We start from the raw sequence: 27,452 nt of genomic DNA on the forward strand, positions 1-27,452 counted from the left end.
TTTTACTCAGTGCATTTTCTCAGTGGAAAGAAAAGAGAACTAAAAGGCCAGACTCTCATAGGAAAGTCTACTTTGGCTTTTCTAATGTCTTTTATTTGCCCTCGGGGGAGGGAAACGAACTTCTAGCTATTGGCATGAAAAGTATTTGAACGTTATAAAAGAAATCCCAAAGCATATTATTGGCATTGTTGCGATGAATTTCACCCTTCCTCTTCTGCTAAATAACAGTCCTTGATCTTCCGGGAGATTATGTTCCAGCTTTTCAGCTGGGTATGGCTTCGACCACAAGATGGCACTGACCTGCAGACAAAGGAAAACGGTACCACTGACTTTTCAAAAGCCTTTGGAAAATTGCTTGAGCTTCTCGGAGTCAGGGACCGAGCGCGAGGAAGGATTACTTTCCGCTGCTCGGTGCGTCTGTATCCTTCAACGCGTGCTTTTAGGGTGTAGGTGCTTTTCTTTGCCGAATTCCTAGGCAACGCACCCCAGAGGTGTAGTTCCAAGGTGAGTTATTAGGATGGGGGAGCTAGTAGCGGGCGCCGTCACGTGATCCTAGGATGAGGTGGAGTTCGGCTTTAAGGGGCGTCTCTTCCTATCTTTCACAATCTTTAGGCTTGGAGGTGAGGAATAGCAGCGAACAGAGCTCTTCTCTCTGCACCGCTCCCTTCCATCCCAACTCCGCGTGTTATTAGATGGGCGTCAAAGACGAATGGGAGAGAGGGTAAGTTTCAACTTGATCACCCGTCAAAGGGACTTCTTGGGGGTGATATCTCACTTGGATGGGACAAGGGGTGGGAGAGACAGAAGAAGCGTGCAAGTAAGTGTTTGCATCTATCTCTGGCAAACTGACCAGAGGGGAGTGCAGGCAGCAGTTTGGTTCGATATTCCGGGCGGACAGGTCGTTTCTCTTCTCCCAAGCATGGGAAAACTCCGGGACACCTGCCCACCAGTACAGGGTGGGTGTTTGTAACCGAGAGTTTGCCGAAAGCCTCTGCAGGGGGCATTTCTGGAGGAGGGCAACTAAGAGGGAGTGCGTCGTCTCTTTCCCCTCTGGAAGGTGCCCGAGTTCTAGTTTGACCATCTCGTCCCCTTTTCCGATGTTCTGCAGCTGGTCGGAATTTGAGCGGAGGAAGGAGCTCGGCGCGGGTCGGTCGCCCCGAAAGGCGGACTCTGCGGGTGGCCGGTAATCGACTCTCCTTCTGTAAGTGCCGGGCTAGGACTTTGCCGGGGCTTTGCAGGACCCGGGTGCAGGTGATCCCGCTTCCCTTCCCGACTCTCTTGCAGGTTCACCGCTTCTGGGCGCTAAGCGAGCCCCCAGTTCTATTCCAGCCCCGCCAGTCTGTCTGGCATCCCCCGGAGCCACCCGGAGCCCTTTCCGTCTCATGGTCCATTTTCGGGTCTTTAAAGTCTTGAGCTGTTCTTAAAACGGAGGCCCTGAAAGCGGAGGGTTGGGAGAAATTGGGGGAAAGGTCCCCATGAAAGCCTAGAGCTGGGCGAGGGAAAGAAAGAGGATCCAGTTTGGATGCTGCTTGTTTGGGGTTGGTTGTTTTTGTTGTTCTCCTGTCTCTGTCTCTTCATCATGGGTAGAGACTTTCCCTAATGAAAGTGTGTGTGTGTGTGTGTGTGTGTGTGTGTGTGTGTGTGTGTGTGTGTGTGTGTGTGTGTGTGTGTGTGTGTTGAACAAGTTGGAGGGCTGATTTGCCTACTAGCTAGCACAATGGAGAAAAGGTGGGCGTGTGAGTGTGCTGACAAGAATTTTGATGTAATATATCTCATTTTATTCCGGAACTCTTGGTGCATAGGATAAATCTAAGAGAGGGGAAAGGTGTGTCTTTTGAGCTTGGAAAGGAAAAAAAAAAATGAACTCTAAATTTGCCAAGTCCATCTAGATGTTGCAGAAGGCACAGTTTATTTGATGACACACATAGCAGGGGTGTGGGAGATTAGATCCTCCTCTCTGGACACATTGGGGCCACAAGTCTTCTGCTCCAAGGCTATGCTCCTTCTCTGAACACTTCCCCACCCTCTCTGAAGACTGAGTCAGGTTTTTTTGGTGAGTGGCTATTACTGTGTTAGTCTTTGCTTGTTTAAAGCAGCTCTCTTGGGGAGTCAGAAACCGAGAATTATGTAACTCCTGTAGCTAAAGTAGAAGTAACTTTGCAAGGCGGAATGTTTCAGCTTGGCATTTCTTTTATAATAACAGCCAATTTTGAATCCAGGAAAAAAATTTATCTGCAGCAGGTTATCACCAGAAAGCTGAACTTTCAGGTAGAACCAGCACTATGTACAATGAGCACAGAAAGGCCAGTATATACTTGGAAAGAAGGAAATTTCTTTCTGGAATGGGGTTAATTAGCCAAGGGGTGTTCAGATACTGCATGGTCTCTATTAGGTCCTGCAAACACTTGATGGCTAAATGGAGACTTAGCTAGAGATTCAGCAATATGGAAGGTCTGTCACTATCTGTCATTGAACAATTTAGTCAGAAATGTATGTCCACTAAAGTTAATGACTTTTTTTTTTGCAAATATAATGTATGTGAATTCTGTCTCTCTTATTACTATTATTATTTTCTAACAGCTACTCTTTCTTGAAATAGTACCAAGGTAGGGTTGAATATATTCTTTTACCAATACAGAACTCTTAACCAACTGGAATGACTATCAAATATGAATTTAGCCAAATTAACTTCCTAGTAGGAAAGGTGCTGTACTTCTATGAAATACATCTAGCAAATGTAATCTCAAAGGTAAAAATAATTTGTTTCAGTAGTTACTTAAATTTTTGAAATAAAACTGTCTTATAGCTCATTATTTACTCAATTAATAACATTAATAAGTAATAGATATTTATTAATTACATGTATTAATAATTGATATGTATAATCATGTCAGCAGATACTGATTCATTTTACTATTTTAATAGCACACATCTGTTCTTTCAGAGTTTTTACCTGGGTTATTATACTAGCCTCAGAATCTTCTTTTTCTCTTTCCTATCTTCAACCTGTTGAAAATGCCAACCTAATCATTTTCAAATGAAAGACAAAATGATGCATTGACACACACTCTCCATCTTGTCCTCATTTCTAAGTGCAAGTTCCAAAAGTGTCCTTCACAGCCTGATAGTCTGATCCCCTCTTTTTATGCTTTCTAATCAATTCCTCCTAGTCTTTTCTGTATCATGCCATTTATTATTTCTGTTTAGAGGCACTACTGGGGCTACTTGAAACTTTAAGATTTTATATTTGTTCTTTCCAGTAGAAAAGTCAATCACTGACTTCCTCATTCATTACTTTGAGTTCATAACTCACATGGCATCCATTGTCCTAGGCATCCAAAGAAATTTCCTATCACCGAGTAACAAGTTAAAATTTTCAGTGGTCCCAGTTCTCTTTTTCTACTTTATTTTTCTCCTTAGTTTAAGCACTTATCATTTGGCATACTATACCATTCACTGGTTTATTTTCCTGGCCTTTCTCTGCCTGCAAGCCAGATAACACAGTGAAGATATTATCTGGATGTCCACTAAAGAATTGCCTGATGTGAAATAAGTACTTAAGTGTTAGTGTACATTCTGCTTTTGCCCAGGCAAAGGCATTCCTGAACTTTTTCTTTCTTTACACCAAGCTCTTTGACTCTTAAATCCACCTGGTTCTCATTCGATCATTCTTCTCTTGGGTGGTTAATAAAGAGGTTTTTGTTTGACTTGGTGTGTAGATGGAGAACATGAGGCAAGAAGCCACCAACTCCACTATTCTCTCCTGACTGGCTTGGTTTATTAATTCTTCATGGCTACCTTGCTGCAGGCCCTTTCACCCCTGAGCTGGAAATACAATGTGTGGGTGATTTTACATTTAAGAATTATTTGTTGTATAAATAAATTTCAATATCAGTTGCAATTTTTCTTGTACATTCAATGTAACATTTCCCATTTATCTGACCCACCAAAATAATAATGATAATCATAATTCATTTTGAATGAAAGAGAGCTCTTATATAATTAAACTAGTGATGTTAATATAAATTCAAGTAAAAAACTACTGTTCTAAGAAGACATCAACTCTGTTACCCAATGTATTTTCTTTAAAGTCTAATATTTACAAGGGTCTAAAAAGCATACATGGTGTCTATTTGAAGTAATTATATTATAATTAAGAGGAGCCAACTAGCTTTTTAAAAGATGCATAAAATTTAGATTGCAGGTGATACAGAGCACCAAAGAATAAGGAGGAGGGAAGCTGAAAGGTGCCAATTCTCTTTGACTATGAAGACACTGCAATAGGACACATATATTGGGGAATAAAATGCAAATATAAGAGTAGTAATAGTAACTTGTAATAAACAGTTACAAGTCAGAATCAGAAATGTTCTCCTCAGTTCATACCTCATTTGTCTCTGATTGGTGTACTCAATCACAAGGTAGGATCTGGATCCAGTAGAGACTGGAAAAAAATCACAGGATCACCAGCTAACATGTAACTAGCTAAAATGCTAGCTTTATTTTAAATTATAAAGAAAAACCTCAGCTACTTGATGAGTAAAGTTAACTATCTAATAGCATCCTGAATATAAAACATAGCACAAGTTTTCTTGAATTCTTAGAGTGAGGAATTTTCAAAATGTTTTAGATTCATGCAGAATTTTTACTTATTTATTTTCAGAGTCTAAAAATGTCAGATAATCCTCACCACCTTTCTGCCTTTGTTATTCTTGAGAGACAAAGATGATCATATAAGTATAGGAGTATACTGGTTGTGCCTAGAAGACAAGACCGTATTACTAATAACTTTCACAGTGAAAATCATCACATTTTTTCATTCTTAGTCTAAATGTTTTCATTGTTATTTTATGTTAACACCTTATCTTTTATAAAGCTTTATAAAGTAAAGTTGTGGTTTTATAAAAATACCCATAGCCTAGAAAGCAAAATCACTCAGGATCATTCAAAATCACTCACTAATGTGCATTAAAGATAATACTTGCAAGGTACATACACTTTTGTTTACTTTTTATATTCTTTTCAATGAAGTAAATATGCATGATTTTTATTGTTCTCCCATAAGAAAGAAATAAAATTCCCCTTTTAACACGAAATAATGGCTTGTTGATTAGCATAATAAATAACATTTTATGTCTTTAGTGATATAGAGAAGATCAGATTTTTTAAGTGGAGTTTATGAGTTCACAGGGCTATTGTTTGCTGTTATATTGGTAAGAGAAATTTACATAACAAAAGAAAGTAAAAGACCAAAAATCCTATTAAAATCTAGATCCCTGCATTGTATTGCTTATAGTCTAGTTGAGCATTTCTCAATCTTTTTTTGATTGTGTCACTCCTTTTTTAACCTTATTTCCTCCTGTTTTTCTCCTGTTCCCATTTATGCTATTTTCACTTGTGGCTCTCTTCACAATCAATGAGGCTATATGGCACTAGTTGGGAAGTGTCAGTCTAGTAGAAAGAATATTTATGTGAATACATTAGAAACTCTTTGGAAATTTCTGAAATATTTTTTAAAATATTATTATTTTAAAATTGTAAAATTAGAAAATGCTTCAAAGTTAGCCAGTTGATTTTTTTCCTACATGATGCATGATACTTGTTGAGTCTATCATGAAGTAGTAGTGTATGAAGCACTTGACAGTTTTATGGGTAGTTTATTCAATTTGTTACTTTTGATGATGTGAAATTTGTTTTCATTTGTTTATTTTCTTTTGCTTTTACCTTTATTAGTTAGACCTAACACATTCATTCAAATGCGAGAAGACACCTGTATTTATATTTCTCAATTAAACATCTTTTGTTCCTTCAGCAGCCCTTCATAGGATAGTTTCTTAATAGTTTCACTGGGTTGGCCATCTCTTTTCGAGTATATTCCCATTAAGTATTATCTGCCTTTCATTGTTTGGGGGAGGATGATGAGCAACATGATACCTATACAAATTCTTTTCTAGAATATGAAGAAATAGTGGGTAAATTGTCGTTTTACTTTATTTGCTTCACATATTTTCGATATTTTGATTTGTTGACAAATTTTGGTGTACACTTAGAAATGTAAAATGTTTTTAAGATGTGCTGATAGTAATGTTGATATAAAACCTACACATGTGATTTACACACAATTTACCAATTTACAGATTACTAGTTTACTGAACCTTAATGTCTAAGAAATTCCATTGAAAACTGTTGTGAGAACTTTTAAAGATAGTAAGCTTTTTCTATTTAAACATGTTTATACAGATTACCTTTTGTTGATTTATTTCAATGTCTTCTCTTTAAACAGTACTATGAGTCAGAATTCAGTTTGACTGCCCTCAATAAAATTAGTAATGCAATGGGTCATTTTCTCTTTACAGATTGTTCAGTTCAAGGCAATGAAGAATCAAAAATAATTTTGACAAATGGATTCCAATATGAAAATAAGAATAAACTGAACGTTTGACCTGCTTTGAAGAAACAAACTGTCCATTTGTCTAAAGTAATCTATAAAAGTCTAATCAAAATGAATTCAACATTCTTTTCCCAGGTAGAAAATCATTCAATCTACTATAATTTTTCAGAGAATAATTCCCAGTATTCATCTTTTGAAAATGAGGAGTGTCCTCTTCCCTTGGCCATGATATTTACCTTAGCTCTTGCTTATGGAGCTGTGATCATTCTTGGGGTCTCTGGAAACCTGGCCTTGATCATAATCATCTTGAAACAAAAGGAGATGAGAAATGTTACCAACATCTTGATTGTGAATCTTTCCTTCTCAGACTTGCTTGTTGCCATCATGTGTCTCCCTTTTACATTTGTCTACACATTAATGGACCACTGGATTTTTGGTGAGGCAATGTGTAAATTGAATCCTTTTGTGCAGTGTGTTTCAATCACTGTGTCCATTTTCTCTCTGGTTCTCATTGCTGTGGAACGACACCAGCTAATCATCAACCCACGAGGATGGAGACCAAATAATAAACATGCTTATGTAGGCATTGCTGTCATTTGGCTCCTTGCCGTGGCCTCTTCTCTACCCTTCCTGATCTATCAGGTACTGACCAATGAACCTTTCCAAGACACAAAACTCAAAGCATACAAGGGCAAATACGTGTGTTTGGATATATTTCCATCAGACTCTCATAGATTGTCCTACACCACTCTTCTTTTGGTGCTGCAGTATTTTGGCCCACTCTGTTTTATATTTATTTGCTACTTCAAGGTAAGAAACTCTTTCCCCTCTAACATTTCTATTTTCACATTTATTCCAAAGAATTCCTTATCAAATAAGTGCTTTGATTTGAATTTGTATTTCATTTACTTTTTAGATCTACATACGCTTAAAAAGAAGAAACAACATGATGGACAAAATGAGAGAAAACAAGTACAGGTCCAGTGAAACCAAAAGAATCAACATTATGCTGCTGTCTATTGTGGTAGCATTTGCAGTCTGCTGGTTGCCCCTGACCATCTTCAACACTGTGTTTGATTGGAATCATCAGATCATTGCCACATGCAACCATAATCTCTTGTTCCTGCTCTGTCACCTCACAGCAATGATATCCACTTGTGTCAACCCCATATTTTATGGATTTCTAAACAAAAATTTTCAGAGAGACCTGCAATTCTTCTTTAACTTTTGTGATTTCCGGTCTCGGGATGATGACTATGAGACCATTGCAATGTCAACCATGCACACAGATGTTTCAAAAACTTCTTTGAAACAAGCAAGCCCAGTCGCATTTAAAAAAATCAACAGTGATGATAATGAAAAAATCTGAAAATATTTGTAGCAAATAGTCCAGATGACATCTGTGTAAAAGCAAGCAAAACCTGAAACTCACTTTCATTCCTTATCTCCCAAGGAATGAGGTTAAAATCGTTTGAAAAAGATAAAGATTTTCTGGCTTGCTTTTTACTGCTTTTATAGTAGTTGTCTTACATTTGAAACAAAACTTATAGGCTTTGAAATCTTGAGAAAATATGATCAGGCCTTCTTAAAGTACTTTTTGTAAACTTATGCATATAATATAAATGCTTTCATATTGCACTTATTGGAATAAAATTTCTTTAAAGTATTGCTAATAAATGACTTTTGAAACTATCCCTGAGACTCACTGAGTTGGGCTATCTTGAGTCAAATAGAGTGTTGACATTGCACAATCCTGAAGAAGTGATAGACTTTATTTTAGTTTGATAGAGGTGGCAATATGCAAAAGGAGCATTCAGGATGTTGAAGTAGAGTCTTGACCTGCAATTTCTTTCTGTAGTCTGATGTCATTCAGAAATTATTTGCATTTTTTAAAAACTTAAAAAATATTGTGTTTGCTCCTATCTCTTAAGACAGAAATGCATTTGGAATATTTCTCAGCTGTGAATATTATGGGGAATTGTACCACCCATAATAATTAGAAAAAAAGCATTTTTTATTTTCAAAACTTTTTGATACCTGATGACCAAAGGATTTAAAAATAGTGATAAGTTTGATCAGTGAATTATCATTGGTGCAGATAGTTGAGTTAACAGTTGAAATTTTCCATTCTTTAGATTCTTCGTTGTCTGTTTTTCTAGAAGAAAGGTACATGTAATTTAAAAGGCATATACAATTTATAATGCATAAAATTTCAAAAATGTATTTTCCATAGGTCAGTGCCTATAATTACTCATTTCTTAACTTTAATGTTCAGCTTTCACAAAAAAACAGAAAGATATAATGTTGATGCTCACTATCACTTACAGGTATAAATAGCACAAACCTGTGAACAACAACCCATGTTAATTTATAAGACTTGTGTCCTTGTGGTGTCTTATAAATAATGCACTGTATGCAGTACTGAATAGTTGCATCATGCTAATATATTTAATTTTGTGTGTATCCTGTAATTATGTCGTGTTTTCAGAGAAGTTACTGTAAAGAACAAGATATACCTTTGATGTATTATACAAAGCATTGAATGTGTTTGAGTTTAGAAGGGTAATACTTCCTTATTAAAAATACATTTTGCTTTTTTCTGAGACATCTATTCAATCACTCAGCAGTTTCTTTCATAAAATCTACAATCTACAATCTTTCATAATGTTTGCACAGCAACCTCTATATGCCTGTTCAGAAAACATTTTCTAATAATCATTGATATCTCACTTCCCTTCTTGCTTTTTGAAACTTCTATAAACAAGGGTTGTTACTTCTAAATGGCTGAATGTTCCTATGAAATAAAGCATCTTCGGCATTCAGTCATGCTTCTACATGACTAGGACATTTAACAGTGCTACAAATACTTAAAGGATTTTCAAAAATATTTTGAAAACAAACAAATAAAGATTAAATTATTTATGATCATGTCTTCACATACTTGGAATCCTAATATGTTCCTTATTAAGAAGGTCTCTTATTATATTATTCCCTTCTACAGTAAGCAAAAATGGCATTGTATATTTAAAAAGTGTTGGAGGGCATTCATAGGGAATAGAGGTTATTACAGTGGATGACAGTCAAGCAGCAGCCAGCACTATTGTATAAGTCTCAGGGATGCAGTATTGCCTGGGTCCTGTGAGGCTGTGGTGGAGAGAGGTACCTTGAAGTAGGGCTACACAATGAGTTTCAGAGGATCACATTGTGCCAGTCATACAAAACAAATGCATTTCTATATTATATCCCCTGCATTATATTTTAGATTTTTGAAAATTATATGATTAGTCTTATAAATCAAACAACTATCAATGTTTATATTGAATGTGAGTATAAATTCATATTATAATGTACAATGACCTTTAGTTAATTTTTTAAATGCTAAAACCAACTTTTAATTTGTATTACAAAATATCTTTTTCAAAATCTGGTAGTTTTAATACCTGTTTTTCTGATTTAACAAACTAATGAGTAATTGTGTCGTGTGTGTGTGTGTGTGTGTGTGTGTGTGTGTGTGTGTGTGTGTGTGTGTGTGTGTGTGTGAAATAAACTCAGTCTCACATGCTAGTCAAGAGCTTTGCTACTGTAGACCTACATCTGCATCCTGGCTTTTACTTTTGAGATGCTAGGGGAATGCCTTGTTATTTGAGATGGTCTTTTTTGTTTGTTTGTTTTTGTTTTTGTTTTTGGGTCACACCCAGCAACACTCAGGGGTTACTCCTGGCTCTACACTCAGAAATCACCCCTGGCAGGCACAGGGGACCATATGGGATGCCGGGATTTGAACCACTGTCCTTCTGCATGAAAGGCAAGCTCCTTACCTGCATGCTATCTCTCCAGCCCCTTGATATGGTCATTTCTAAGATTCATGTAGTTCTACAAAATTTTTATCCTTGCTTTTACATAAAATAATAAATAAACAAAAACATTATCTTTATCCAAAGATAATAGCAAAGGAACTAATAGTAAAGGCTAAAGCTAGCATAAGACCCACTGCAATTAAAAAAAAAACAATATTAAACATAAACTGTGAAACATTGGGTTTCCTGACATTTAACAAAAATAAATAATTTAGTACAAGAGTACAATTAAAATATAATTTTATAAATTTCAGATAACATGATAATAGATACTTGGACCAATTTGAATGTGACAAATACTGTGTCAAGTACTAAAGTACTAGTGAGGCTGTGTAACTAATTATGTCCTCTTCATAACAGGATATTGACAATCAGTTGAAAAATGTGAACCCTACTAACCGAATAAAACTCAGGTCACTACTATTAAAACAATCACTCTGTTGAATCTCTGATAGGGTTTTGGAAAGCAGTTTATTTTCCACTTTCAGCAAGTTATAATATTTGGGCATGCCAATAATATTTAACTCCGTTATGAATATATCTTTTGTTAGTAATGGAGTAAATTAGAAGAGCTGAAGAAATTAACCATTATGACTAAATATCGCTAATATGCCCTTTGGATTTAAGGATTTTATTCAGAAATAGAATCTGACTTCAGAATAGCTTCCTTTATTTATTTCCTGGATACTCTCACCTTCCTTTTTCATTCTGCAATGTTTCAAAAAATATAAATACATATTTATCATTTAAAAGTCTTGCAGTCAAATGGTATTTTTTTTCCTTTTTTTTTTTTTTTTGCAATAAATTTTTGCAATCCACATACAGTGAAGGCAGTGGAAAGAGGTGATTTATGTTTGGATTGCAAGCACAACCTTGTCCTTGTGCCTTTCTTGTAATTGAATGAGTTCATAGGCATTGTTAGGCCTTTTAACACAGTCAGGATTGCCCTCCTCAGTATCAAGGCTGCTGTTGAAAAATGTAGTTTCTCAATGAGATATGAATTCTTTCCACCTTTCTAATTCTCTTCCTCTACTTTTTCTATTATCTACAAAGTACCATGTAGTATTTATGAGCATGAGATAATAAGAATGAGAACACAGCTTTCTAGGACAAATCAATACCCCCATATTTCATTTATTTAGTGCTTCCTTTATAAATTTGAGTGTCACAAATCTAAATATATTTAAAACATTTCTATTATGGGTTTATTCACATTACTAGTTAGTTATTGACTTTCTAAATGGTATCCTCTATAGAGTACTGTCAGGGATACCCTTTAAAATATACTACTATTTTCTTTATTTAATAAGCAAGGAACCCAATAGAGAGGTTACATGACTTAAGTATCACTGAGGTAATAAGTGACAAAGCTGAGATTTTAATCCAGGCAAGTTGATTCCTGAAGTTTTAACATACAAACATAGTTTTCTTTTTCCTTGCAATTTGAAGCCCAAAATTATACCCAAGTACTTTATTGATAGAATCACATAATTGCCGCATCATCTAATGACAGTATATTATAGACTGTTTGGGGGCATATATTTAAGGCTCTTACCTAATACAAAATATGTCAACAATATTATTCATAGGGTCTGAGGAGACATTTCAAAGGGATAGGCTTGGAGTTTTATCCCTGGCATCACAAATCTCTGCTCCATAACCCAAATTACTGTGCTGGAGTGATAGTACCTCAGTTGTCTTGCATGCAGCTGACCTGGGTTTGATCACCAGTACCCATATAGTGTTAAAAACACTACTAAGATTCATCCCTGCATGCGGAACCTGGAGTAACAACTGAGTACAGCTGATTGTGATCCCAAAATGTATAAACAAACAAACAAACAAACAAAGACAAAAAGTTACAAAGTTCTGCAGGAAGTATTGCAAGTGTAGCCTGAGTAGTGTTGGGTCCAAGAATCCAATCATTATTAAAAAAAATTTTCTCAGCAAGTTAGAAATAGAAAAAAAATTGCAATTTTTTTTTTTGGTATTTCAGCCACACCCAGTGATCTCAGGTGTTACTTCTGGCTATGAGCTCAGAAATCACTCCTGGCTTGGGGAACCATAGGGGATAGCAGGGATCGAACCGAGGTCTGTCCAAGGTCAGCCGCGTGCAAGGCAAAAGCCCTACAGCTGTGCTATCACTCCTGCCCCAGGATTTGCAATTTAAATAAATCACAGCAAAACCTCAACAAACTCAACAAATTTAAATTAAAAAAATTTTCAATTTTAACATATTTATTCATGCAAGTACCACCAGTGACTTAGATGTTACTCACCACAAAAATCATTGCTGGTATCAATATGCTAAGCAAATATGCTTAGTACAAATAGTATATACATAAACCTAAGATCACATTGAAAGGTAAAAAAAAATTGAACTGTCCATCTTAAGTCAGAAACAAGGCAAAGAGACTGGGCAAAAATTCTTTTGCCGCTCCTTCAACATTATACTAGGTAATGCAATAAACAAAAAAAGGTATTATAAGGTCCATTGTGTGGGAATAAAATTTGATTCTGTTAGCACATGGCATTATTTATTATGTAGAAATAGAAGTAAAATAACCATAAAAACTTTCTGAAAGTAATGCTTGATATATCTATAATTATAAAATAGAAGATTGTACCCACTTTCCAAGGTTTTTCTTTTCAATTTATTACACATAATCAACTGAAGTCTAAAAAAATATTACAACTGGTTATTTGGTGAGAAACACATTTTATTTACATTGTATTACTACAATTACATTGTAGAATTTATTAAGCGAATGCTATAACTGACAAGTTCACTTTTATCATAGTCTATTCATATATATGTATAAAGAAAAAAAGGCAAAGTATATGTTAAACACAGTACTATATATGGTTTCATGCATTCAAGGGGTACCTTGGAATGTGATATTTGCATATTAGGGAGGAATACTGTACTAGTAATAATTAAATGGAATATAAAATTTTAAACACAGCATCATTTGCATGAGTACTCCCCTGCAAATTAAATTCTAAGATTAAAAATATAGCAAAATATATAAAAATATTTGAGGAAAACTAAATTGATCAACGAAGTCAAATTAAATTTGAGGATTTTTATTTCATGATTAAAAATATAGACTACTAATATTGTCAAGATGTCAGTGCTATTTTTTTCAAAAAGTCAAGGTATATTGTTTATTGTTTTGACTTCAAAACAATTTCATCAAAATCTTACCTATTTCTCTAGTAGGTAATCACAGACAGCATAAAATTTATGGGGAAATACAAAAGAGTCAAAATACGCAAAATAGTATTAGAGAAGAATAAAATCCAATAACTAAAAATATCCTATGTTAAGACTAACTGTAATGCTACAGTACCAAGACAATATGATTAAAATAAGATGAAAATTTTGCAGTTTACTGTAAATTATATGGAACTGTTTATTTCACATGTTAAGTAAAGTAAGTCAGAAAAGAAATACCAGGTCATCTCATTCATCTGTTACATATAAAGAAAACATGGGAATACCCAGTATTTGATGATGGTGGATTGGCCTTACCACGAAGTGGGAGAAGGGAGTAAAGGACACAAAGAAAGAAGTAGAGAACTAATAAAAGGACAGGTAGAGGATCTTGGGTTTCTCAGTGTTGGTGATGTACTGTGTATAAAAAACATAATTTTAACACTATTATAATGTTATAATAGTATAATTATTGTTTCAAAATTTTAATAATAAAGTAGCGTATGGTATCCACGAGAACATACACAAAAGTGTGACAGAATCAAAAGGCCAGAAACAGACCCTGACAAATGTGCTAATGATCTTTGACAAAAACAATATAAGGAGATAATCTAAATGTTTTTTCACAGAAGATGATATATGACTGGACCACATATGCCAATATAAATAAAGTAAAAATCATCACAGAGCTTTGATATTTATAAATATTTACTCAAAATCAATTTTAAACATTTTAAAACATAACAAAAATTTTCTACAAGACAACATAGGAGAAAATCAGTATGACTTTTTGTATAACTGAAATTTTTGATAAAACATTAAATCAGAATCCTTGAATAAGAATAAAGAATATTTTACACTTGACTCAAATAAACAGCTTCTCTGTGCAAAAGATTGACAAGAGAATGAGAATACAGATCACAGACTGGAAAAAAGTACTTGAAAAATATGTGACTCAAAAAGGTCTGCAAAATAAAAATGTAAAGAATTTTACAGCTCAACACTATAGGTTACTATAATGCATAACAAAGTGAATAGATTGATTTTTTTTTAATGAATGGACCACTCATGTTCATTGTAGTACTATCTACAAAAGCAAAATATGGTAAGCAACTTAATTGCCCAAGAACAGATGACTGAATAAAGCTATGGTACATACATACAATGGAACACTTCTCATCTGTAAGATGAAGCTGATACATGGATGGTTCTGGAGAGTATCATACTGAGTGAAGTTAGCCAGAAGGAGAGAGACAGTCATGGAATCGTCTCTCTCTCTCTCTCTCTCTCTCTATATATATATATATATATATATATGTATCATATAATATATAATATAATTTATATTAATATATAATATATACACATATAATAGATAATAAATATATGCATTATATATAATGTATAATACATATATATATATCATATATAAATATATATACATATAGAAAATGCCCAAATGTATTAGAAATAAAGAGTTTGTCTTAGTAGGAAATTTACCACTAGGGTTGGGTGATTTTGGGCAATAACTTAGGGAAGGGAACACTTGAAAAATGGTGGAAAAGAAAAGGGCCAATTTGAAAAGACACATTCTCACCACCAAAAACAATGTACAAGATGCCAGATATCAATAAGATTAATGTGATCAAATATATATCAGGATGTAGAATTCCATGAGCTTTTATTCATTGCTGTAGAAATGCAAAAGGTACAGTCATTTTGGAAGAGAGTTTATTTTTTTATTTTATTTTTAATGTATCAAATGAGTGATTCATAGAATTATATAACATTATTTGTGGTTGAGTTTCAGGCATACAACGTTCCACTACCAATCCCTTCACCAGTGCCCACTTCTCTCACCAAAGTCCCATCTTACCTTACAGGAACAATTTTCTTTTGTTTCTTTCCTTTAGGCACTGTGGTATGCAATACTATAGCTGAATAAGGTATTATGCATCTCACTTTACTTTCTTTCAGCACAACTTACTCCTCCACACTTACCACTTAGCCCTATTATTCCTTCCCTGGAATAAGTTCTCTCAACCCCCATCCCACAGACAAACTTGTTACTGAAGACCAGTCCTTATGTTCTTTGTTTCTATGGTTTTTAGATAATGAAGATAACTCAGTGGTTATTCTTGCTTTGCTGTCAGGAATCATTCCTAGTGGGCTTTGGGGGACTGTATGGGTTGCTGAGATTATATATATATGCAAGGCAACCACTCTAAACATTGTAGTATCTATCTGACCCCCCAAATTCTTATCATATGATTCAACAATCACACTTCTTGATGTTTACCCAACAGAATTCAAATGCATGTCCACACAACAACTAAAATGCAGATGTTTCTAGTAGCTTTAATCATTAAAAAAAAAAAAAAGCCATACTTGGAAAAAATAAGATACCCTTCAGGAAGTGGAAATGTAAATAAACTACATCTAAATCATAAATGCAATAAGATTTTTAACTGAAGAAAAATGACCTATGAATTATAAAGAGGCATGAAGAGCTGGGCCAGAAATAGCATGTGGGAGGCCCAGAACTGATCTTGCTACTATGCGACCCCTAAAGAGTAGCCCTCAACTCTAACAGGTTTGACCCATCCCACATCCTTTTTCCCATCTCTGAAATACTTAGAGCATTAGAAACAAAAAGTCAATCTGGGGTTTTCTGCTGTTTAATTTGTCCCTGATCTATGTACGTGACATTCTGGTTAAGAATAAAAAAGTTACAGAGATAGCAAATCAGTCAATAATTGCTGAGTTTTGTGGAATAGAGAAAACAGAGAAAGTATTTTTTATTAATTTTTAGAATTTTGAGAATTTTTGGTTTACAATAAGATTGATAATTTTTCTCATGCAAATTATCCCAACACCACACCCATCACCAGTTCATTCACCTCCCACCTTTCTCCCCTAGGGCCCCAAAGACCCACCCTTTACGTACCCCTCCCCATCACCAACTCAGTCCTGTGGATCAGCTCTCATTTTCTTGCCTTTAAACCTTGTATTCCACCTTATTGTGCATCTTTAAGCCATATATATATATATATATATATATATATATATATATATATATATATATATATATATATATGAGCATGTGCTGTACTTATCCCTTCTTTGACTTCAAAGCATTATATCCTCTGGTTCCATCTATGTTGCTGCAATTGCATGATTTTGTTCTTTGTTAGAGTTGCAACACATTCTGGTGTTTATACAGACCACAACTTCTTGATGCATTCATATCTGTAATTGGTCATTTGGGTTGTTTACATATCTTGGATTAAGCATAGTGAAGTGCATAGTTTTGTATATATTCTTTAAAATTAAGGTTTTTGTTTCTTTTTTTTTAATCAATAATAGAAGCAGTATCACTGTGTTTTATGGGAGTTCTATTTCTATTTTTTTGATACATTTTCATTGTTTTCTGTGGAGACTGAGTCCAGTGACATTAAAACCGAGGGTTCCTTTCTCATACAACCCCACTAACATGGATTGTCTCCAGACATTTTGATATTTGTCATTATCATGAGTGTGATGATATAAAAATTATTTTTATTTGCATTTTCCTATTCATGAGTGATGATGAGCACTTTGACATATGACTATTGGTCATTTGTATGTGAGAATGATGACCTTTAGAGCAATGAAACTGTGTTCTATATTGGTCAATATATACCATTATTTTTTAAATATTTAAGGCCAAATGTGAGCTAACTTTTAAAAGCCTACATGTGTTCAAATTCATACATTTTTCTTCTTAAGATCTTCAAACCTTACATCCAAAATACTCTTTTCTATTATAAAGAAACTGATGAGACAACATTCAAATTCATTTGAAACACAGAGGGTAAAGCAAAGATTTAATATATGATTAAATCTAAAGCTTACAGGTTTACTCTATTTGATTACCTCTTCTATTTTCTAGACATTCAAAAGTTTGAAAAAAAACTATTTTGTATGGTTATTGTTTTCCTTAAAAATAAAATTTAGTGTAATGCAATAACTTCTGCTAGCAAAAACTGTCACATTAACAATCATATGTACTCACTGAATAGGCACTAACTAGACCCTAGAGACGATATCAGAGATGTATAGGCTTTGTATTTGCATCTTATTTTCCTAAGGGAGATATGTTGACTAAACTGTCTTTTGGAAATATTTCATTAAAATATTCACCTGAGGGGGCCAGAGAGATAGTATGGAGGTAGGGTGTTTGCCTTGCATGCAAAAGGACTGTGGTTCAAATCCCGGCACCCCATATGGTCCCCGAGCCTGCCAGAAACAGTTTCTGATTGTAGAGCCAGGAATAACCCTGGTGTTATCCAAAAAGAAATTTTACCTGACTTAAAGTTATTTTCTATATTTTGCATTTATTTATCTCATTATAATTTAATGAACTGGTACCTAAATGAGGTGATAGAATTCTAACAAAGATTATTGATTTTCTTCTATAGTTATAAAAGCATTTGATTTTATCATTTATATCAATTGTATTTACACCAATTTATATAAATATATATCAATATCATTCATATCAATTAATGATAAATCATTTATTTTTTCTATAACAGTAATAAACACATAGACTATTCTACAGTACCTAACACATCTACAAACTATGAAATTAATGATCATACATATAAAATATTTGGCTTAATCTACTACTTTACCTTTTTGCCTATTTCCTTTTTGAAGGCTATTTTGGAGACTATTGTTAACTCAATAATATGGAGGCCTTATTGTTGAGTTTATATTTTACTTTATTTCTAATTATCATTGATTTATTCTATTATTGGTTCCATGAAGGTTCAGAAAGTTTCAGTGACTTAACTAACAAAGCTAGTAGATAGGAAAATCTCGCAAATTTGTATCTGTTACTGAAGTCCAAAAATTCTCTACTATACATCACATGCTGGGTATTGATTTTATCCAGAGGTCTAGTAGATGGTGGGAAATGACCAAAGAAATATGACATGGGCTAACGTTACATATAAATATCTTCCATGGCCATTAAGCACTAATTGGAAGTATTACCCATAGGGACCATGTTTTGATAACGATGCCCTAAATCATATTATTATATTAATATTTTAAAGTGCTACTTTTAGCACCATAGCATACTTAGGTTTTATAGCTCTGTTAGAATGTTCATAGGATGTAATCTTTGCTATCAAGGAGTAATTTTAATTGGATAAAAAAGACAGGCAAAGCTTGTTACACACCAATTTCTTTGGGTCTCAGATATGTGGACAAAATGATGAAATTAGACTAATAATACCTAAGATAGGTATCAGATCTAAGATTATGTGATTCTATTTAAGTCCAGTAATAGGTTACAAAGATGGAAGAAGACGATTTGCAGATAAAATTTTCTATCCATCACAAATTCTAGATGAGGCAGGACATAAAAATAAGAGGCATTTATGGCAAAATAAGCAATATATAAAGACATATCGAGGAGAGATGCATACGTTGATCTATGTAACCAAAATAAAAAACTTTTTCTAGAACATAATGAAGTTGACTTTGAGATATATGTAAAATTCAAGAGGGGAAATGTTCCTAATTTTCAGAATGGACAATAGTTTTTAAGGGTCAAACAAAGGACATTTTACCACTGGGAACATATCAATAAGTATTCTTAAAACTTTAATTGGGAAAAAGTGAAGTTGAGGAGAGAAAAGTAAATTTATCCAACAATTTCTTAAGATGATAAAATTCACATGTACTGCACACTATACTAAGCAATAATCATAGAGAAATGGAGTTTTGGTAATGTCCAAGTAAATAGAAAAAATAGCAGTAAGTTCCAAATGAACTGAGACATATTGATTCTGACACTTTCTTCCTTTTCTTTTTCTTTTTGGGCCGCAGCTGGTGATGCTCAGGGGTTACTCCTCTTACTCCTGGCTATACGCTCAGAAATATTTCCTGGCTTGGGAGACCATATGGGACACGAGGGAATTGAACCAAGCAAGGGCTGTCCTAAGCTACCACAAGCAAAGCAAACAAATGGTGCGACACCACTCTGGACCCTGGTTCTGACACTTTCTATGTGAAGTAGAAAGCTGACCTATCTTTCCTACATCATATTGTAAATTGAAAAACATGTAAAATAGCAATTAATATTAATAGAAAACAATGTAATTAAAATCACTATGATTAAACTTTCAGTGTTCAAAGTCATATTTCAGTCACTTTCAGTGCATATATGTTTTATAATTATATACATGTAATATGTATAATATCATAAACCAAGGTTACTTCAATAAAAATTAAATAAAAGATATTTTTAATGATAATCTACTTATGTTACTAAAGAGATAGATAAAATCTTAGGAAAATCTTACAGGAAAGAAGCTATAGACAAAGAAATTCTTTGTCCCAGTTGACCAGTTATAAAATTATTTCTGAGGCTATCTATATTAAGAATAACAACATTGTACTACTGCCTCACAACAATCTGTAAAGTACAGCTATCATTTTGTAGGCAAGAAAGCTATGATTTAAAAATGATATGTGATTTCTAAAAGCTATATTTTTTATAAGCTTATATTTTTTTATAAGCTTAAGCTTATTTAGGAAGTTGACTTTAATTGTACATATAGAGATTCCTGCTGTAGCTGTGCTGCATCTCAGCAATTCTCATGGGTCATAACACTTCATGAGAAGAAAGCGGGAGCATGAGCGGCCGAATATGAAAGGAAATATGAAATAAATGAAACCACACAGAGAATGTGGGGTCAATACATTTCTGGCAGGAGTGCGACCAGTTTAATTTTTTGAGCAGGGGAATTTATAGGGATAAAATTAGCCACAGGTGAAGAATAATTGTAATCACAAAGCCTAATACAACAATAACAATACCTAAGCTATAGGTGTGACTGTAAAAATTCTAAGTTACAAGAGAGAAGGTCACAACTCAAGGTAACTCCTTGTAAGCTTACTTTAAGTGCAAAATCAGGATTAGGAGGAAGTAGGAAATATCTAGAAACTTGATCTTTCTAGGCTGGACTCTATAGTTTTAGAGGTTAAGTGAAGGGAGGAACCAAATCCCCAAGAATGAGCTTCCCTATTTCTAAAGGAGGATCAATAGTCAAGATCTGCATCTTGGTTAAACCCTTGATTACCAGAAACTGCAGTTGCAAAGAGAAAAATTGTCTTTGCTTTTAGGGCTGACTATATCCAGAAAAGGGGGTTCTCAAATATACTTCTGTGCTGGAATTTCTGAGCCAAATTATTTGATAGAGGCCATTATTTTGCCTGAATATATACAAAGGAGAGATAGTCAAATACTGGCTGAAAATGTACTGTCAGGCATTTCTTTGGAAATTCTTCAACCATCCACACAGGGGAAAAAGGCATCCACAGCGGGCCTTTTGAGGAACCCCATGGGGGCTAAATTAGTTCTACCCACCAGGAAAATCTGAGGATACATCTGGTGGGCTGAGCCGCCCTAAAAGTTTAGGTATGTCCTGGCAGATTCCATTAAGTACTTGAAAACTAGATGATTGTATTCCCCATTAGCATCGAAGAAAACTTTTAAAATACCTTACTTGAGCAAGTCTACAATAATCAGTGTTTAGCCAGAGCAAATTTATATAATCAGCCAAGTTTTTTAGATTAGTGTTATTAAGTAAGAATATAATTTTGGAAAAAGGTGTTTTTAAAGAACTTTTATTTTTTTCAAATAAAGTGCTTTTTAAGCAGAAAATATAGCTTGAACTAATTATTTAATTAAAACTTAATTATTCAATGCAAGTAATATATAGAATATTGGAGATTATTAAAAGAAAATAGATGAGGCCAAAGAGATAGCATGAGGGTAAGGTGTTTGCCTTTCATGCAGAAGGTTGTTGGTTCGAATCCCAGTATCTGATATGGTCCCCTGAGCCTACCAAGAGCGATTTCTGAGCATAGAGCCAGGAGTAACCCCTTAGCGCGGCCGGGTGTGACCCAAAAACCAAAAACCATAAAAAAAAGAAAGGAAAAAAAAGATAAAATAGAACTTAAAGTTAGTCATGATAATACTTTAAAATAGATTACTAAATGGTGCCAAATAATTTACCCAAATATAAAAAGATAAAGAAAAAAATAAAAAAATAAGCTAGCAACAATAGCTTTTGATTTTCAGAAAACCAAAAAGCATTTTGAAAATATTTTAATTTACTCTGTTGTTTTAAGTTATTGTGACATTTTTGACATTACATACCTAAAAAATTTTTATTTAGTTTTGATACTCCCAATAATTTGGTCATAAAGTTAACTTTCCAGACAGCTTTTATTTCTGAAGAATTTAACAACTTATTTCTGACGAGAAGATAGGTAAGGGAGAAATAGCTGACTATAAAGCTAAGAAAAGCTGGTCTTACTTGCAGAACATCAGTTCATCAATCAGTTACCTAAATATTGGAGACTAAGTATCACTCAAGGAAAATATCAGTTCCAAATGACATTTCATTAGTAACTCAAATTTGTCTACATTATAAAACAATTACAACATAATTTTGCTGCTTTTTCTTGGAAATGTTTGGCTTTTTAGTACTATATATATACACATAATATATTTACTATACATGTAATATGATATTAATTCCCAGGTTCTACTGTCTTGATCTCATCAGGTCAATGAGTATATAACAGAGGCTGGTGTGGTGGCACAAGGGGTAAGGCATCTCTGCCTTGTCCGCGCTAGCCTAGGACATACCAAAGTTCAATCCCCTGGTGTTCCATATGGTCCCCCAAGCCAGGAGAATTTTCTGAGCACATAGCCAGGAGTAACCCCTGAGCATCACCGGTGTGGCTCAAAAAACAACCCTCTCTCCCAAAAAGTCCAGAGTATACAACAAAATCATTCAATTTTTTTTGTTTCTGAATTTCCATACCTCTGTACCAAAAATGTACTAGCTTTACTTAAAGAACATGAAACATAGGTTAAAGAATAAAATAAATAGAACAGTGATAATAAATATTTGAAAGTTGCACATTAAGAGTGAATATTAAGAATTTACAAAGAACTTATATAGTTCAATAGGAAAAAAGCCAAAATATCTATTTAAAATATGACAGAGAGGGGCCAGAATAATAGTACAGCAGGTATAGCATTTGCCTTGCTTGCAGCTGACCTGGTTAATTCCTAGCATCCTATATGTTACCCTAAGTATTGACAGGAATAACTTTTAAGCACTATTGGGTATAGCCCAAAAACAAGTAAATAAAAATATGACAGAGAACTTGCCTAAACATTGTCCCAGAGACTGTATATAACTGTTCAACTGGTTGCTTAAAAGGTTTGAAGCAAAACTAAGCATTAGAATATTGTAAATCAAAAACACAACCTATACAAGTTGCATTAATTAGGGTGGATATTATAAAAAGACAATGTCTGACAAGAATGAAAAGAAAAAGTATTACATACTTTGAGAAACAGTGACTCTGAAAGAAAATTTAGATATTCCTAAAAAGTTGAAACTAGAGTAACCATTGAGTTCAACAATTTCACTTCTGGATATATATCCAAATGAAGTAAATTTAATATGAAACTCATCTGTCCTTCCTTGTTTGTTTGCAACATTATTTATGGTTGCTAGAATATAGAACAAACTAAGTGCCTATCAGTAAGTAAATGGATATAGAGATATGATGTTATATACAATAGAATATTATTCAGCCTTATAAAAGAAAAATCCTGCACTTGCATGAATTTGAATAAATATGGAGGTTGTACTAAGTGAAATCAGTCATACAGAAAAAGATATAATATATGCTAACACTTATATATAAAACATAAATAGAAGAATTTTGAACTGAGAGTACCAAAGGGTATAACAGTTGTTTCCAGAGGTGGAATGAATAGGTACAGAATGATAAAACATTATAAACTTTTAGTTATAAGATGAATAATATCTGAATATTTAATATATGGTTTGGCAACAATTATAATAAATGTATTATATAACCGAACATTTCTTTCAGTGTCCCATAGATTCTGACAACTTGTTTCTTCATTATCATTCGTCTCAAGGAATCTTTTTATTTCTTCTTTGATTTTCTCTTGATCCAGCTGTTGTAGAGCAGCATGTTGTTTGATCTCCAGTATTAGTTTTTTCCACACCTTCTTTTAACATTCAATCTTGATCTCTGTTGCACTGTGATCTGATATGATCCTTATATTGGTATAATCCTTATATCTGAGGCTTTGTGAAAATTAGATTTACATCCTAAGGCATAGTCTACTCTAGAGAAGATTCCATTTGCACTTGAGAAAAATGTGTATTCTGATTTCTGAGGATGAGGGAGCTGTATAAGTCCATTAGTCTTAGTTCTTCTAGTATCTCATGAGATCAGAAAAAAAGCAAAGAATCAGACAAAGGGAAAAAAGTCCTCAAAGAATATGAACAGAAAAAATAGAAATATTTAATAAACTAAATAGAAATAATATAAAAATCATTAGAGTCTCAGAGACCCAAGAAGAAAATCCCTATAAAGAATCAACAGCCAAGGTCAAGGACATCATTGCAGAGAAACTCCCAGAAATAGATTCCATGCAATCAAAATCTGCATGCACCAAAAGTACCAGATAAAAGAGATCCCCCCAAAAAAGCACCCTAAGACACATCTTAGTCATGTTGAAAAACAGATGGGGATAGAATGGTCAATAATAATAATAATAATAATAATAATAATAATAAAATATATTATATGTAATTATATTATATATTATACAATTGTAATTATATATAATATAATGGTAATCAATAATCAACGATATCCAAAATGGAGATTACATTCAAAGGGTATCCTTAAGTTTTATAGCAGACCTGTCACAAGAAGCACTCAAAGCCTGAAAGCAGTGGTGGGATGTAGTGACAAAAGTGAGCTAAATGAGTGCTGTGCCTAGAATTTTCACCCAGCCAAATTCACATCCATAGTTGAAGGACGCATATATGGCTTACTGGAAAAACAACAGCTCATAAACTTTACAGATTCAAAAACAGTCTTAAAAGAAAAAATGAAAGATCTACTTTAAAATAAGACAAATGAACAGACACACACATAAAGATGACACTAAATCCCATGACAATTATTTCTCTCAAAGTCAAAGGCCTAAATGCACCAGCAAGGAGTCTATAGTTAATCCCATGACAGTATACTTAAAGGGTGGAGAAACCCTGTATCTCCTAGGCCAAGGAGATTCCCTCTATAATGCCCCCAATAGTTACTGTGCCTATGCAGGGAGAAAAAGCGCAAAATTATCCTTTTATTCACTTATATATGTATTTATTAATTTTTTTGACTTTTTTGTTTTGGTGTAGATATTGAAGTTGATGTCTCCAATTTTATTTTATTTTATCTTTTTCTTTCCTTTTGCACTCCAGCATGGTTTTTTTTCAGGACTGAAATTATTGTGTGGTGTTTGTCTTTATTGCTGTAGTGCTCACTGAATATTTTATTTGATATTTTTTTCTGTATTGTTGCGATGCTTCAATTACCTTTTCCCAGTCCTCTTTCAAACTGAGGTTGAAAGCCTCTTGAAGGACTCAGCCCATTTTCAGCTTATTTAATTTTTACCCCATTCTATTGCTTTTCTTTCCTTCAAACAAAACCACATAACTCGAACTATCTAGCTCAGCCTCTCAAATAGAGGGGGAAACAAGAGGGTACCAGGACCAAACAGATATATTATCAATAGTAGTAAGCTATACACAGAGGGGACCACTTACTCTAGCAGCCCTAATGGGTGGGGGAAGGTGGGGGATATGAGTTGCAGGAAGGGAACGGGGATAGAGGAAGGACAAATTTGGTGATGGGAATTCCCCTGATTCAATGTTTATATGTACTTAAAATACTACTGTGAAAGATATGTAAGCCAATATGGTCAAAATAAAAATTAAAAAAATAAATAAAAGATAAATAGTAAAGTTCCATCAGTGCCTTATATATTTTGGATATTAACCCCTTATCTGATGGGTATTGGGTGACTAGTTTCTCCCACTCAGTGAGTAGCTCTTGTATTCTGAGCACTATTTCCTTTGAGGTGCAGATGCTTCTCAGCTTAATATAGTCCCATTTATTTATTTATTTCTGCTTTCACTTGTTTGGAGAGTATGGTTGCCTCTTTAAAGATACCTTTAGTCTCAATGTCATGGAGTGTTTGACCTACATGTTTGATCTATATATCAGGTCTGATATCTAGGTCTTTAATCCATTTGGATTTTACCTTTGAACATGATGTTAACTGGAGGTCTGAAATCGCTTTTTTAAAAGTGCCTAGCCAGTTGTGCCAACATCACTTATTGAGGAGGCCATCCCTGTTCCATTTAGGATTTTTTGCACTTTTATCAAAAATTGCTTTAGTTATACTGAACCCCATCAAAAAATGGGGAGAAGAAATGAACAGACACTTTAACAAAAAAATACAAATGGCTAAAAGGCACATGAAAAAATGTTCCACATCACTAATCATCAGGAAGATGCAAATCAAAACAACTATGAGGTACCATCTCATGCCACAGAGATTGGCACACATCACAAAGAAAGAGAACAAGCAGTGCTGGCGGGGATGTGGAGAGAAAGGAACTCTTATTCACTGCTAGTGGGAATGCCATCTACTCCAACCTTTGTGGAAAGCGATATGGAGATTTCTCCAAAAGCTGGAAAGTTGAGCTCCCATACGATCCAGCTATAACACTCCTAGGGATATATCCTAGTGTGGGAAGCTGTGTGGACCTAGAGCAAAATGGAGTCTTTGAGACCATTTTGTCTTGCCTACGTGTCCGTTGGACACAAGCTCAGGGCACAAAGGAAATAGCTCACCACAAAAGTTAAATATACACAAAATTATTTCACCAGATGGCCTGGAGAAGTGGAAAGCTAAGAGAGATAACATCTACTGAACCCTAGCAACTACTCGCAAGAGCCAATCAGAATATTATGCAGCCATCAGAAGAGATGAAGAGATGAAGTCATGAAATTTTCCTATACATGGATGTAAATGGAATCTATTATGCTGAGTGAAATAAGTCAGAGGGAGGGAGATAAACACAGAATGGTCTCCCTCACCTATGGGTTTTGAGAAAAAATGAAAAACATTTGTGTAATAATTCTCAGAGACAAAATAGAGGAGGAATGGAGGGTCCAGCTCCTGACATGAAGCTCACCACAGGGATCGTTTAGTGCAGTGACAGAAATAATTACACTGAGAACTATCATAACAAAACGTGACTGAATGAGGAAAGTAGAAAGCCTGTCTAGAGTACAGGCCGTTGTGGGGTGGGGAGGAAGGACACTTGGGATATTGGTCATGGGAATGTTGCACTGGTGAAGGATTATATAAATGTACATATACATTTATATAATATGTATATATGTATACATATATATGGATATATATACATTTATATAATCCTTTATATATATTAAAAAAAGCAAAAGAAAAAAGAAAAGAAAAGATAAGGCTTCCCAATTCTTACTACAGGCTGTGTTCTTTACACTGACTGTATAGAAAGAGGAGGTACAGTAAATGCACCCCATATACACCTCAACACAGACCCTTTGCGTGGTCTGTATTGTGAATTGGGGGATAAAAAACGATACATAGTAGCAAAATGGATTAAAAATATAAATCCAACATTCTGTTGCCTACAAAAAACACATCTGAATGGTCAGAACAGACTCAAAACCAAAGGTTTGTGAACAATCATCCAAACAAACAACTCCTTTAGAAAAGCTGGAGTGACCATATTAATCTTAGATGGCAAAAATTTTATACTTAAAAAGTTATTAGGGACAAAGTTGAACATTTTTTGTATTTTTATTAATAATATTTTTATTTAAACATTGTGACTACAAACATGATTGTAGTTGGGTTTCAGTCATAAAAAGTACAACCCCCTTCACCTTCACCTTCACCTTCACCAGTGTAACATTCCCACCACCAATGCCCCCCATCTCCGTCCTCCCCCACTCCTTGCCTGTATTC

The 27,452-nt window shown here is 34.2% G+C and overlaps 1 protein-coding gene and 1 non-coding gene across 3 annotated transcripts; both read left to right on the forward strand.

The window, feature by feature from the left end:
* The first annotated feature begins 640 nt into the window (after positions 1-640).
* NPY1R (neuropeptide Y receptor Y1) lies at positions 641-7,776 on the forward strand. Of its 2 annotated transcripts, XM_049770553.1 has the most exons (4): positions 641-721; positions 1,109-1,201; positions 6,357-7,201; positions 7,308-7,776. In XM_049770553.1, the coding sequence occupies exons 3-4, from the start codon at positions 6,503-6,505 to the stop codon at positions 7,758-7,760; spliced, it is 1,152 nt and encodes a 383-aa protein (XP_049626510.1). In that variant the 5' UTR covers positions 641-721; positions 1,109-1,201; positions 6,357-6,502; the 3' UTR covers positions 7,761-7,776. The 2 variants fall into 2 exon arrangements, with proteins under 2 accessions (XP_049626510.1, XP_049626511.1); XM_049770554.1 differs by lacking the exons at positions 641-721; positions 1,109-1,201 and adding an exon at positions 2,639-2,749.
* Positions 7,777-26,926: 19,150 nt separating this feature from the next.
* On the forward strand, positions 26,927-27,059 carry LOC126005223 (small nucleolar RNA SNORA51). The gene has a single exon (XR_007494392.1). It is a non-coding gene; the product is annotated as a small nucleolar RNA SNORA51 (small nucleolar RNA).
* The last annotated feature ends 393 nt before the right edge of the window (positions 27,060-27,452 follow it).

This window comes from Suncus etruscus, chromosome 3 (genome assembly GCF_024139225.1).
Source record: "Suncus etruscus isolate mSunEtr1 chromosome 3, mSunEtr1.pri.cur, whole genome shotgun sequence".
Taxonomy (NCBI): Eukaryota; Metazoa; Chordata; class Mammalia; order Eulipotyphla; family Soricidae; genus Suncus; species Suncus etruscus.